The following is a 15150-nucleotide window of genomic DNA, read 5'->3' as shown; positions in this document are numbered from 1 at the left end:
CCTAAACAAGAAAAGAAATTGATAGGTTTTTGGACACTTAGGGAATCAAGGATATGGGAATAGTTCAGGCAGTGGAGTTGAGGTAGCAGGTTAGCCAGCTATGATCTTCGTGAATGACGGAGCAGGCTTGCTCTTTTTTCTTATGTTCTCATGTAAATGCAGTTGCCCACAAGCAAAAGTTAGATATTTATGTGGAAGTTTTCCATTGCCTTAAGAAAAAAATGTACCTTTACTTCATGAGGTGAAAAGCTTTGTACACGTCTGTGAAGAAAAATTGCAGATCACATGCTGTTGGTGGGTTATCAGTTAGATGTTGGGTTGTCAACTCTGGTTGGACATATTTCTGGAGGATTCATCACAAGATATCCCACCTCCAACATCCCTACATGGTCGAGAAAGACCTCCCACCTCCAACATCCCTACATGGTCAAGAAAGACCTCCCACCTCCAACATCCCTACATGGTCGAGAACGACCTCCCACCTCCAACATCCCTACATGGTCGAGAAAGACCTCCCACCTCCAACATCCCTACATGGTCAAGAAAGACCTCCCACCTCCAACATCCCTACATGGTCAAGAAAGACCTCCCACCTCCAACATCCCTACATGGTCAAGAAAGACCTCCCACCTCCAACATCCCTACATGGTCAAGAAAGACCTCCCACCTCCAACATCCCTACATGGTCAAGAAAGACCTCCCACCTCCAACATCCCTACATGGTCAAGAAAGACCTCCCACCTCCAACATCCCTACATGGTCAAGAAAGACCTCCCACCTCCAACATCCCTACATGGTCATAAAAGCCAATTTTCCTACTAATATTTCTATAATTAATAAACAAAAGTACTTAAAGAATATGAACAAAATAATTTTTAATTCTCCTTTTCCCCTTGGGTTGCTTACAGCAGTCTCCAGGAGATTAATCCTCAATTGCTGGAGACTGTTGTTTGATTGTCTTTAAGAGTGATGTCCCTTTAGGATCTTAGTATGCGAATGAGCCAAGTACCAGGATGCAGTCATGTGACTCAGAGTCACTCTGTAACTGTAACACCAAGAGGCAAGTCCTGTAAGTTGTTAGCTCTGCACTGTATAATCATTCAGCTGTATAATAAACCTGTTTGAGATCTTCAACAACTGAACTTCATGCATCTCATTTATGTTGCATCAGACAACATAAAAGAACACATTACAGAGACTCGTGGTCAATAATGGAGGGTTGGCAATCCTAATCAAATGAAGAAGATGCAAATGTTCCATGCTTGTTGTAATGTTTGTAACAACACTCTCCACAACACAGCAGCATGCAGCTCAAGGTACTTGGCAGTATATTTTATCTGTGTCAATTATTTCTTCTTCCCTCCCCATGCTCTATATTGACCATATCCCTTTCCTTCTTTTGTAAAATATTCAGATATTTTCCTACACATGAGGACTACTATAGAAATGAAAGCTGTTGTTAAGTACTTGGAAATTTGTTTGAAGTTACTTTAAGTATTGCGCATTAACTGTTGCGCTGACTAGTCAATTCACCGCACATTGCTAAACCACACAGTTCCTTTTGATAAGTGAAGTTTCACACTTGAATTTAGGATATATGAACATGCACTCATATATATTTTTCACAAGAATCTTTGTGCTACTTTTTAAATACTTTCTCCGGTTAGTTTAATGAGCAACAAAAAAGAACAATCACCAAAAAAAGATACTGAAGGATCAGCAGTAGAAGGGTCAACATGTGTTGTTTGTCTTTAAATCTGTTGAGTTTGTTTTGATAGTAAATATGTACAATTATTAACAGGGATTGAAATAAAGCAATTCACCTGTGGGACAGACCTACTCTTTTTCAAAATGAGGCCCATGTTAGTCCATCTTTTGCTAGTTACTGTTCCAACGTTAATATCAGCTGATTTCATAATCGCGGAATCAGAAGACCCTGGGGTAATGTACAATCTATTTTGAATAAGTATTTATTTTGGATATATTTAAAATTATGACTAACATATTTTTTCTTTTTTTAATTAATGTGGTAGGTTGGATATGGAAGCCTTTCACCAAACCTCCAGCCATTAAAAATGTTACTAAAGGTATGTCTAGTGAAAGATAACCTTCTATTTATGGATTTCTTTGCATTTAATAATTCAATCCTACAACTCTCAAATGTTGAATTATTCATAAATCAAAAGTAAGTTATTACCATGGAAACCAGCTAATAGAAACTCAGTGCGACAAAACACCTCATCATAACAAACATTTCTCTCCATTCACCAGAGAAGCCCCCTTCTGCTAACACCAGAGCTTAAATATTGATTAAAATAAACTACTTTTCTGATCCCCTTATGTTTGCTGTAATCGGGATTCACCATGCTCACGGCTATTATTATTTCCAGTGCTGTTTGCTAGAGAATATAATGAATTAAACTTTTGGGAGTGACTTCAGTTGCTGTTCATTGAGACTCATCAGACAGGCTCATGTCTGAATCATTAATTCTCTGTGTCTTTAGCTAAGTTAGTATGTGACTTTTCTCTTATTTTACATTCATCTGGCATCCCCTTGGGATAGGCTGCTGCACGTAAATCACTATCAAAAATGTTTTACCTCTCAATAGCCAATATACTTTTATTTCATTCAAAATGTTGTTCTTTTTCTCTTCTGATAATAGAAAAGAAGCACAAAGAGGCTGAGATACAAAGTAAGTATCATTTGCCAGGTCTTTTAAATGACAATTATCCTCTGTACGAATGTAAGTTCTGCTGTAAGCAGTTGGTTTGGTTTGGTTCTGGAATGGAAAGGTAACCAAGGCTTCTTTTCTTAATTGCAAAATGACTTACTAAACCTCTCTCCCCATCTCCTCCACCCATACCTCCAACAACAAGAGCAAGAAGCTCACAAACTTCTTAGTCACTAAGATTGAGACTATCCGATCAGCTGTTTCTGCCACTTTCTTCCCTTGGGGATACTGTGTGAAAATGGTGTTGAGGTAGATGATCAGCCATGATCTAGTTGAACGGTGGAGCAGGCTGGAGGGGCCAAATGGCCTACTCCTGCTCCTATTTTCGATTTTCCTATGCGAAATAGATTTGGGCATTCCACATCCAAATTCTACTGGGCACCAAATCCTTGTCCTTAATTTGGTACAATTGGCGTCAATCAATTTTTCTTGTTCCGGGACGTACTCATTCAAGAACTTCCTGCAAAGCTATTGGTCATTTTAGCTTGAATGCAGGCCCAAAAGAGATTCATCACCTCTTCAGTGGTGTTAACATGATACTGTAGCACCTGCTTTTAAGAGGTGTGGCTGTGTTATCTTGCCAACTGTGTAGGAGCTGTGATATAACACACTATGTGAACTCTGGGTTGGGGGCAATCTTAAGTAAGTATCTGTACAGTGAAGACCTGTCTGTACATGCAGAACCATCCTTAAATAAACAGTCCACATTACTGCATTACTCATCCTGTCTTGAGTGGTCAGTGCTTTGTGTTAAGTAGCAGCTAACACAGAGATTAAGACAGTTTGCAACAATCTGAAGCAAAAAACAAGTGATGGTGGGTGAGTGGGGTTGATTTCACCTTGAGTAGGGCAGTATTTGTTCCATGAAGGGTGACTTTTCAGGCATTTCCTAGATGAATCTTAGTGGATTTTGTGTAAGACCAGTGGCTAGAAAGAACTTGTTTTTACTAGGCCTCCCTCAGTTGTGCTGGTCATCCTGGGGCCAGTAAATATGTTATTCTAACAAGATCCATGCTATGGGAGCCAACCTGGCTGAAGCCCAATATAAAAGCAGCTCTACTTTGTTCATAATACAGTGATTCATTGTAAATCACCAGCTAAAACCAGATACTTTATTTTTCTCATTTCTTCAGGATGGAGGAAAGATTGAAGTCTACAGCTTGAAGATTGATTCAAAAATTACATCTCGATTCGCTCACAATGTGATAACAAGCCGAGTGGTAAACCGGGCAACTGAGTCCAGGGAAGCTCTCTTTGAAGTTGAATTGCCCAAAACAGCTTTCATTACCAACTTTACCATGTGCGTATCTGCGACAATTACCTAACAAATTACCAGATTAGGGTTAAAATGGACACATTCCCTTACATTATTTTTATTTTTTATTAATAATGACTTCTGTTAATTCTCTTACTTTCAGTTACTTATCGGTCCCTGGTCTTTCTTTTAAAAATGATGGCGGATCCATACTATTTTAATGCTTTTGCCATTTAGCACACACTTTTGGTTGTAGTCTCCACCACACATAGTAGATGCATTTATGCCCGCTATATATAGTGAATGGTAAAACCACCTGAGTGAAGTTGCTGGAATTTTCCACCTTTTGTCTGCCTTTTGTAGCTGTTAACAGTGCAAGCAGCTGATTGAAGTTGCCTGAAGTTTCCTTCATTGTTCACAAATTTAATAATTACAAGAGGCAGTCAGAAAGTGGAGACATGAAGCTCCTTAAAGACCACACTTTGCCTTAAATCAGCGAAGCTTTTAAATCAATAAGCATTCATCTGCCTAACGTGTTTAACACATTTTAATTGTAATTGACATCTATGGTGATGACAAATGGTTAGTGCCAGTATAGCTGGCTGTCTGTAGTGAGTGCAGACGGTGTACATGGTGAGGAATGTACATGGCAAGTGGGAGCTACTTGTGCCATTTCTAATTTTGTTTTTGAAATTGTAGAATAATGCAACCAGCCTTTGCAATTAGTAGTGTGATACTCTCCTTTTAAGAATTTCCAAGAACAAAGAACAGTACAGCACAGGAACAGGCCATTCGGCCCTCCAAGCCTGCGCCGATCTTGGTGCCTGCCTAAACTAAAACCTTCTGCACTTCTGGGGACCGTATCCCTCTATTCCCATCCTATTCATGTATTTGTCAAGATGCCTCTTAAACGTCGCTATCGTACCTGCTTCCACCACCTCCCCCGGCAGCAAGTTCCAGGCACTCACCACCCTCTGTGTAAAGAACTTGCCTCGCACATCCCCTCTAAACTTTGCCCCTCTCACCTTAAACCTATGTCCCCTAGTAACTGACTCTTCCACCCTGGGAAAAAGCTTCTGACTATCCACTCTGTCCATGCCGCTCATAACTTTGTAAACCTCTATCATGTCACCCCTCCACCTCCGTCGTTCCAGTGAAAACAATCCGAGTTTATCCAACCTCTCCTCATTGCTAATGCCCTCCAGACCAGGCAACATCCTGGTAAACCTCTTCTGTACCCTCTCCAAAGCCTCCACGTCCTTCTGGGAGTGTGGCGACCAGAATTGCACGCAATATTCTAAGTGTGGCCTAACTAAAGTTCTGTACAGCTGCAGCATGACTTGCCAATTTTTATACTCTATGCCCCGACCGATGAAGGCAAGCATTCCGTATGCCTTCTTGACTACCTTATCCACCTGTGTTGCCACTTTCAGTGACCTGTGGACCTGTACGGCCAGATCTCTCTGCCTGTCAATACTCCTAAGGGTTCTGCCATTTACTGTATACTTCCCACCTGCATTAGACCTTCCAAAATGCATTACCTCACATTTGTCCGGATTAAACTCCATCTGCCATTTCTTCACCCAAGTCTCCAACCGATCTATATCCTGCTGTATCCTCTGACAATCCTCATCACTGTCCGCAACTCCACGAACCTTTGTGTCGTCCGCAAACTTACTAATCAGACCAGCTACATTTTCCTCCAAATCATTTATATATACTACAAACAGCAAAGGTCCCAGCACTGATCCCTGCAGAACACCACTCGTCACGTCCCTCCATTCAGAAAAGCACCCTTCCACTGCTACCTCTGTCTTCTATGACCGAGCCAGTTCTGTATCCATCTTGCCAGCTCACCTCTGATCCCGTGTGACTTCACCTTTTGTACCAGTCTGCCATGAGGGACCTTGTCAAAGGCTTTACTGAAGTCCATATAGACAACATCCACTGCCCTTCCATCATCAATCATCTTCGTCACTTCCTCAAAAAACTCAATCAAATTAGTGAGACACGACCTCCCCTTCACAAAACCATGCTGCCTCTTGCTAATAAGTTTGTTTGTTTCCAAATGGGAGTAAATCCTGTCCCGAAGAATCCTCTCTAATAATTTCCCTACCACTGACATAAGGCTCACCGGCCTATAATTTCCTGGATTATCCTTGCTACCCTTCTTAAACAAAGGAATAACATTGGCTATTCTCCAGTCCTCTGGGACCTCACCTGTAGCCAATGAGGATGCAAAGATTTCTGTCAAGGCCCCAGCAATTTCTTCCCTTGCCTCCCTCAGTATTCTGGGGTAGATCCCATCAGGCCCGGGGGACTTATCTACCTTAATGCTTTGCAAGACACCCAACACCTCCTCCTTTTTGATAATGAGATGACTGAGACTATCTACACTCCCTTCCCTAGGCTCATCATCCACCAAGTCCTTCTCTTAGGTGAATACTGATGCAAAGTACTCATTTAGTACCTCGCCCATTTCCTCTGGCTCCACACATAGATTCCCTTCTCTGTCCTTGAGTGAGCCAACCCTTTCCCTAGTTACCCTCTTGCTCTTTATATACATATAAAAAGCCTTGGGATTTTCCTTAATCATGTTTGCCAATGACTTTTCATGACCCCTTTTAGCCCTCCTGACTCCTTGCCTAAGTTCCTTCCTACTGTCTTTATATTCCTCAAGGGATTCATCTGTTCCTAGCCTCCCAGCCCTTACGAATGCTTCCTTTTTCTTTTTGACTAGGCTCACAATATCCCGCGTTATCCAAGGTTCCCGAAACTTGCCAAACTTATCCTTCTTCCTCACAGGAACATGCTGGTCCTGGATTCTAATCAACTGACATTTGAAAGACTCCCACATGTCAGATGTTGATTTACTCTCAAACAGCCGCCCACCAATCTAAATTCTTCAGTTTCTGCCTAATATTGTTATAATTAGCCTTCCCCCAATTTAGCACCTTCACCCGAGGACTACTCTTATCCTTATCCACAAGTACCTTAAAACTTATGGAATTATGGTCACGGTTCCTGAAATGCTCCCCAACTGAAACTTCAACCACCTGGCCAGGCTCATTCCCCAATACCAGGACCAGTACGGCCCCATCCCTAGTTGGACTATCTACATATTGTTTCAAGAAGCCCTCCTGGATGCTCCTTGCAAATTCTGCCCCATCCAAGCCCCTAGCACTAAGTGAGTCCCAGTCAATATAGGGGAAGTTAAAATCACCCACCACTACAACCCTGTTACCTTTACATCTTTCCAAAATCTGTCTACATATCTGCTCCTCTACCTCCCGCTGGCTGTCGGGAGGCCTGTAGTAAACCCCCACATTGTGACTGCACCCTTCCTATTCCTGAGCTCCACCCATATTGCCTCGCTGCATGACCCTTAAGCTTCTCAGTCAGGCCGAATTAAAAACAAGATCCAACCCAAACTTACATCTAATACAGAGCATTGAGGTGGCCAATGAAATCTTGAAAAAGAGCTGCTTTAAAGCCTGGCTACCCGACCCGAACCTGGCCAAACCCGACTACATGTGTCGGGTTCTGGTCGGGTCTGTATTCTGGTCCAGCATTCGGGCTCAGGTCGGGCTGGACCGTTTTAATCTATCATTTTTTTCTGTTTCAATAATATGTTTGTTATTTTCGGGTCGGGCCGGGCATTTAAAAAAATTAGAGGACGGGCCCGGGTCAGGTTCGGGTTGGCTGTTGTCGGATCGGGCCCGGGTTGGGTTTTAATTTTATAACCGAGCCAGGCTTTAAGCTGCTTAACTTACAGCTTGTAAACTAACAAATGAAAAGTGGTGAGATCTTTTTTTTTTATTTCTGAAATTGCATGATGATTTGTGCTTGAACTTAGAGTTAGAATGAGGACGGATTATACTTAACACTACCAGGTTAATGGTTATAATCAATCTCAATGTGTAGGCATTACAATTCACAAATTGTAAATAGTGAGCTAATTTTTTCTCTCTGTACTCACAGTGACACACTCAAGGGAAATGCTATGCATAGTGGCCCCCGTCACAGATTTGTTCAGTATTCAGTCGACTATTTTCATGTCTTTTGCATGATCTCGCCTCTGTTTTGACCCAGGTGCACCAGATGACTCACATTTCAGCCTGAGATTTTGCTGATTTAAAATAAAATTTATTTTTGTATGGCCCCAGAAGTAGGAAGTATACATGGTTGCGAGATAAAGATGATGCATATTGCATGCTCCTAAAAACTTACCTCTTTGAACAGCCTGTCCTAATATTTCCTTACATGGCTTGATGTTTGATAACGCTCCTGTGAAGCACCTTGGACATTTTACAATGTTAAAGATGCTATATAAATGCTAATTGTTGTTGTTGGAAATGCACAGCAGGAAGATAGCTCAGGAAAAAAATGCTATTTCTGTAGAACAGGTTGGAAAAATGCAGCAAATCAGTCAGAATTGGTGGATAGAACAGACAAGTTAATGTTTCGGGATGGGCTCCTTCCTCGGAACTGAAAAATGAAGAGTAGTTAAATAGGATCAGATCAAAGGAGAGGGGAACATCATACACAAGAGAGGGAAATGGGTGAAATGGCTTTGTAATATGCTTAAAATGACAACTTACACAAAAATAAAATACTGCGGATGCTGGAAATCTGAAATAAAAACAAAATGTGTTGGAAATACTCTGCAGGTCAGGCAGCATCTATAGGGAGAAAAACAGGGTAAACATTTCAGTTCAATGACCTTTCATTACAACAACAACCTACCTTAATATAGCACATTTAACACAACCTAAGGTGCTTTACAGGAGCATTATGCTACAAAATTTGACACTGAGCCACATGAGGCCAGATGATCAAAAGCTTGGTCAGACAGGCAGCTTTCAAGGATCAAGGAGGGTCTTAAAGGAGGAAAGAGAAGCAGAGAGATGGAGAGAAATAGGGAGGGAATTCTAGACATTAAGGCCTAGGCAGCTGAAGGCACACCAGCCATGGGTGGAGTGATTAAAATTGGGAATGCTCAAGAGGCCAGGTTTAGCAGAGCACAGAGATCTAAGAGGATTGAAGGGCCAAAGGAGATTATAGACATGGAGGGATTTGAAAATGAGTGAGAGCAATAAAAACACCAGGAGATATCAGGAGAGACAACCAAAAGCTTAATCAGTGGTCGGTTTTAAGGAGCATCTTAAAAGAGAGGTAGAAAGTCAGAAAGGTTTATGGGGTGAATTCTAGAGCTTCGGGCTAAGGTGGCTGGAAGCAGGGCTGCCAATGGTGAAGTGATTAAAATCAGGGAAGTGCAAGGGGCCGGAATTGGAAGAGCACAGAGATCATGAAGGCTTGTCGGCTGGTGGAGGCTACAGAGATAGGGAGGGATCTGAAAATAATGATAGGGATTTTAAAATTGAGGTGTTGAACCAGAAGCCAGGGAAGGTCAGCAAGCTTAGGGGTGATGGGTGATTGAGATTTGGAGAGTGTTAATAGGGGCAGCAGAGTTTTGAATGAATTCCAGTTTACATAGGGTGGAAGATAGGAGGTCGGCCAGGGGAGCATTAGAATAGTTAAGTCTAGAGGTAACAAATTGATTGATGAGGGTTTGAGCAGCAGATAAGCTGAGGCAGAGCTGAGACAAGCAATGTTACAGATGATGACAGTATTGATGCAGATATGTTCCGGAGTAAAACACAACACCAAGGTTGTGAGCTGTCTTACTCAGCTTAAGAAAGTTGCCAGGGATGCAAACAGTGGTGATGGAATGCAATTTGTGGCATGAACCAAAGACAATGGGCTGAATTTTTCGAAAAGCAAAGAAGTCCCTCCGCTGGGACCGAAAATGGGAGCCAACCCCGGGCTGGCAAGCGGCAAGACCCGGGAGGGGTAGGGGGGGAGCGGCCAATTAACAATCAGAGGGCCGGCAGCTCGGCAGCGCTACCGCTGGCCATGGCCACTGCTGAGGCTGCAGGACAAGAAAGAAGGCACTTCCATTCCGAGGCACCCTCAAAGACAAGGTAAGTTCTTTTAAGCAAGCCAGGGTCAGGCAGGCAGGCCCCAGCAATTGGAGTTGTGGAGGGGCATACTCCAGAGATGGTGCCTTAGCTGTGGGGGCGGCCATTGCTGCCACAGGGCCCCTCCATGGGCCATGGTGCTGCCATTAAGGAGGGGCCCCCGGGAACCCGCTGGGAGGCCACTAGGGTTTACCTGGCGTTCTTCCCATGTGGTAGCGGACCCTCCCAACGCCGGTAAAATGCTGACCAGGGCAGGAGGTGGACCTTAATTGGGCAATTAATTGCCTCAGTTGGCCACACACTGGGCAGCCGCGCTGATATTCCCGCCACTGGTAACATGCCATGGCGGCAATAAGACATCGGGCTTCTCTTCCAACACCTTCTCCCGTCATATTATCAGCCCTCTCGCCTCCCAGCCCATATCAAAAAAGGCGGTAAAGTCCACCACAATGGCTTCAGTCTTCCCAACACTTAATTGGAGGAAATTTCTGCTCATCTAATATTGGATGTCAGGCAAGCAGTGCGACAAATCAAAGACAGTGGAGGGGTCCAAAGAGATGGTGGTGAGAGAGAGTTAAGTGTCATTAGCATACATGTGAAACCAGGTGGAGTCTTTTTGGATGATATCAGCGAGGGGTAGTATGTAAATGAGAATGCCCGGAGACATGTGTTCAAATCCACCTCGGCAGTTGGGGAATTTAAACTCAATTAATTAAATCAATCTAGACTAAGTTTTTACTAATGGTAACCACTAAACTACCAGATTGTCATAAAAACCCACCTGCTTCACTAATGTCCTTTAGGGAAAGAAATCTGCGGTTCTTACCCGGACTGGCCTACGTGTGACTCTAGACCCACAAAAGTGCGGTTCTCTCTTAACTGCCCTCTGAAATAGCCTAGCGAGTCATCCAGTTGTATCAACCGCTGCATAAAGTCTAATAAAAATAAAACTGGATGGACCAGCTGGCATCAAGAAAGGCACAATGTGCCCAGTCGACCCTGCAAAGTCCTCCTAAGTTCTGAGTGTGTGCCAAAATTGGGAGAGCTGTCCCACAGACTCGTCAAATGACAGCCTGACATAGTCATACTCATCAAATCATACCTTTCAGCGAATGTCCCAGATTCCTCTAACACCATCCCTGGGTATCTGCCCCACCAGCAAGGCAGACCCACCAGAGGAGGCAGGGCAGTGGTATACAATGAGAAAGGTGTGAGCCTGGGAGCCCTCAACACTGACACCAGACCCCATGAAGTCTCATGAAATCAGGTCAAACATGGCAAAGAAACCTCCTGCTGATTACAACCAGCTAGCCTTCCTCGATTGATGAGTCAGTGCTCCTCCAATATTGAACACTACTTGGAAGAAGCACTGAGGGTGGCAAGGGCACAAAATGTACTTTAGGTGGGGTCTTCAATGTCCATCACCAAGAGTGACTCAGTCGCACCACTCCTTACAGAGCTGCCCTGAAGAACATAGCTGCTAGACTGGGCTTGCTGCGGGTGGTGAAAGAACCAACATGAGGGGAAAACCTACTTGACCATGTCCACGCCAATCTACCTGTGGGCAGATACATCTATCCATGACAGTATTGGAAGGAGTGACCACCGTACAGTCCTCCTGGAGTTGAAGTCTTGTCTTCACACTGAGATCACCCTCCACCATGTTGTGTGACACTACCACTGTGCAGAATGGGATACATTCAGAACAGATCTAGCAGCTCAAATCTGGGCATCCATGAGGCACTGTGGGCCATCAGCAGTAGGCAGAATTGTATTCCACAACAATCTATACCTCATGGCCCAGTCCAGCATATCCCTCAAAGTACCACTACCATCAAGCCAATCCTGGTTCATTGTGAAGTATAGGAGAGCATACCAGGAGCAGTACCAGGTGTACCTAAAAATGAGATGGCAACCTGATAAAGCTACAACACAGGATTACTTGCATGCTAAACACTGTAAGTGGCATGCTATGGACAAAGCTCAACAGTCCCACAACCAACGGATCAGATCAAAGTTCTGCAGTCTTGCCACATCCAGTCATGAATGATGGTGGGCAGTTAAACAACTAAGAGGAGGAGGTTCCATGAGTGTCCTCATCCTCAATGATGGCAGAATCCTGTATGGACATGCAAAAGACAAGGCTGAAGCGTTGAACCATCTTTAGCCAGAAGTTCCAAGTGGATTTTCCATCCCTGCCTCCTACTGAGACATCACAGATGCTAGTCTTCAACCAACTTGATTCACTCTAAGTGATATCAAGAAATGGCTGAGCGCACTGGATACAGCAAAGGCTATGAGCCCCGATAACATCCTGGCGGTAATGCTGCAGGCATGCTCCAGAACTAGCTGTGCCCCTAACCAAGCTGTACCAGTGGGGCTACAACACTGGCATCTACGCGACAAAGTGGAAAGCTATGGGCCCTGACAATATTTCGGCAATAGTACTGAAGATCTGTGCCCCTAGCCAAGCTGTTCCTGTACAGCTACAACACTGGCATCTACCCTGCAGTGTGAAAAATTGCCCAGGTATGTCCAGTCCACAAAAAGAAGGACAAATCCAATCTGGCCAATTACCACCTCATCAGTCTACTCTCAATCATAAGTGATGGAAGGTGTTGTCAACAGTGCTATCAAGCAGCACTTGCTCAGCAATAATCTGCTCACCGATGCTCAGTTTAATTTCTTTTAGGGCCACTTGGCTCCAGACCTCATATTAGCCTTGGTCCAAACATGGACAAAAGAGTTGAATTCCAGAGGTGAGGTGAGAGTGACTGCCCTTGACCTCAAGGCAGCATTTGACCAAGTGTGGCATCAAGGAGCCCTAATAAAATTGAAATAAATGGGTATCGGGGAAAACTCTCCACTGGTTGGAGTCATACTTAGCACAAAAGAAGATGGTCGTGGTTATTGAAGAATAATCATCTCAGCCCCAGGACATCACAGCAGAAGTTCATCAGGGCAATGCCCTTCACCCAACCATCTTCAGCTGCTTCATTAATGAACTTCCCTCTACCATAAGGTCAGACAGAAGTGGGGATGTTTGCTGATGATTGCACGGTGTACATTTCCATTTGCAACTCCTCAGATACTGAAGCAGACCATGCCCGTATGCAGCAAGACCTGAACAATATTCAAATATGGGCTGATAAGTGGTAAGTAACATTCACGTCACGCAAGCGCCAAGCAATGACCGTCTCCAACAAGAGAGAATCTAATCATCTCCCTTTGACATTCAATAGAAGTACTGTCACTGAATCCCCCACCATTAACATCCTGTCGGTTACTATCATCCAGAAACTTAACTGGATCAGCCACATAAATATTGTGGCTACAAGAGCAGGTCAGAGGCTGGGAATTTTGCAGCAAGTAATTCACCTCTGACTTCCCAAAGCTTGTTCACCATCTGCATGGCACAAATCAGGACTGTCATGGAATACTCCCCACTTACCTGGATGAGTGCAGCTCCAACAACACGCAAGAAGCTCGAAACCATCTAGGACAAAGGAGGCCATTTGATTGACATCCCATCCACCACCTTAAACATTCACTCCCTCCACACTGATGCAGTGGCAGCAGTGTGTACCATCTACAAGATGCACTGCAGCAACTCATCCAGTCTCCTTAGACAGTATCTTCCAAACCTGTGACCGGTAGCAGGCTCATGGTGACACCAAGTTCCCTCAAAGTCACACACCATCTTCACTTGTAAATATATCGCCGTTCCTTCATTGTCACCGAGTCAAAATCCTGGAATTCCCTTTTAATGGCACTGGTGGTGTACCTATACTACGCGGACTACAGAGGTTCAAGAAGGTGACTTACCACCACCTTCTCAAGGGCAATTTAGGATGGGCAAAAAAAAAATGGCCTTGTCATCATTGCCCACATCCCTTGAATAAATTTTAAAAAAAGAAGGGGGCCAAGGATAGTTACTTGGGGGACTCCAGAGGTAATAGTGTGAGAATGGGAGTTGAAGCCATTGTAGATAATTCTCTGGCCACCATTTGTTAGATATCAATCGAACTAAGCAAGGGAAGTTCCACCCAGCGGGGTAGTGGAGCAGTGGCATTGGAGGAGGATGGTGTGGGCAACTGTGCCAAAGACTGTGGATAGGTTGAGAAGGAAGAGGAGGAATAGTCTATTATGGTAAAAGGAGAATAAGAGATGGTTAAATGACAGTGATGCGATTTATATCACATGATGGTAAGAAGTAAAATAATCTAAGAATATTGGAGAGACAAAGAACATTTGTGTAGTTAATGGATAAGTTAGGTTTGAAATGGAAACAAGAGAAGTTGGCAAAAAAAAGGTGAAAATTAGCAGCATGAAGAAATGAAGGATAAACCAATACCTCTGCACAGTTTAGATCATGCCACATTTGTGTACTTAATGCTGAATTTTGGTATTTACTGTGTGCATGGCTTTGAAAGGTTCCTGAAAGCCAAGCATGCTCATATGTTTTGTTAGTGATAGGGTATGGTTGCATAGTGGTTATGCTACTGGACTAGTAATTCAGAGGCCTGAGCTAATGATACATGAGATCAAATCCCACCATGGCCCCTGGGGAATTTACAATTAAGTAAATAAAAATCTGGAATAAAAAGCTAGTATCAGTAATGGTGACTATGAAACTACCGGATTGTCACAAAATTCCATCTGCTTTACGAATGCCCTTTAGGGAAGGAAATCTGTCTTTACCAGGTCTGGCCTATATGTGACTCGAGACCAACAGCAATGTGCTTAACTCTTAAATGTCCCCGCAAGCCACTTGGTTGTACAGGAATGGGTAATAAATGCTTGCGTGGCCAGTGATGCACACATGGGCTGAATTTTGAGACATTGTCACAGGTTTCGGTGGCAGACCCGGAGGCGGGTGCCTTTGCTGCCCGTGACGGGTGCAGCCAGCTGACTGTAATCACACAGCGGGTGGCCACTTAACATATTGGAGGCATGGGCCCTGTCCAGTCTCGTGGTGGGAGAGATGACTCTAGTGCAGGTACTGGCGCCATACATAAAGCGCTGCCAGCCCTGCTTGGATTGCTGCCTTTCAGTGAATCACTGACTGAATTGCTGCTGGACCCAGTAAAGAGGTGTTTGAACTCCTGGACCACACACCCACCCAACTCCCCCCATCCCCCCCACCGAAGAACATACCACCATTGACACAGAATGGGAGCAA

The 15150-nt window shown here is 43.9% G+C and overlaps 1 protein-coding gene across 4 annotated transcripts in view; it reads left to right on the top strand.

Moving 5' to 3' along the window:
* Positions 1–1833: 1833 nt before the first annotated feature.
* The window catches only part of LOC137380176 (inter-alpha-trypsin inhibitor heavy chain H3-like), a 79264-nt gene continuing 65947 nt past the window's right edge, over positions 1834–15150 (top strand). For all 4 annotated transcript variants that reach the window (XM_068051938.1, XM_068051936.1, XM_068051937.1 and 1 more), the window contains exons 1-4: positions 1834–1941; positions 2034–2087; positions 2664–2693; positions 3866–4032. In XM_068051938.1, coding sequence (XP_067908039.1) covers positions 1852–1941; positions 2034–2087; positions 2664–2693; positions 3866–4032 — 341 coding nt within the window. In that variant the 5' untranslated portion in view covers positions 1834–1851. The remainder of the gene's footprint in view (positions 1942–2033; positions 2088–2663; positions 2694–3865; positions 4033–15150) is intronic.

Source organism: Heterodontus francisci, chromosome 19 (assembly GCF_036365525.1).
Source record: "Heterodontus francisci isolate sHetFra1 chromosome 19, sHetFra1.hap1, whole genome shotgun sequence".
NCBI classification, from domain to species: domain Eukaryota; kingdom Metazoa; phylum Chordata; class Chondrichthyes; order Heterodontiformes; family Heterodontidae; genus Heterodontus; species Heterodontus francisci.
The sequence above is the reverse complement of the archived record's forward strand: the minus strand, read 5'-3'. Positions and strand labels throughout refer to the sequence as shown.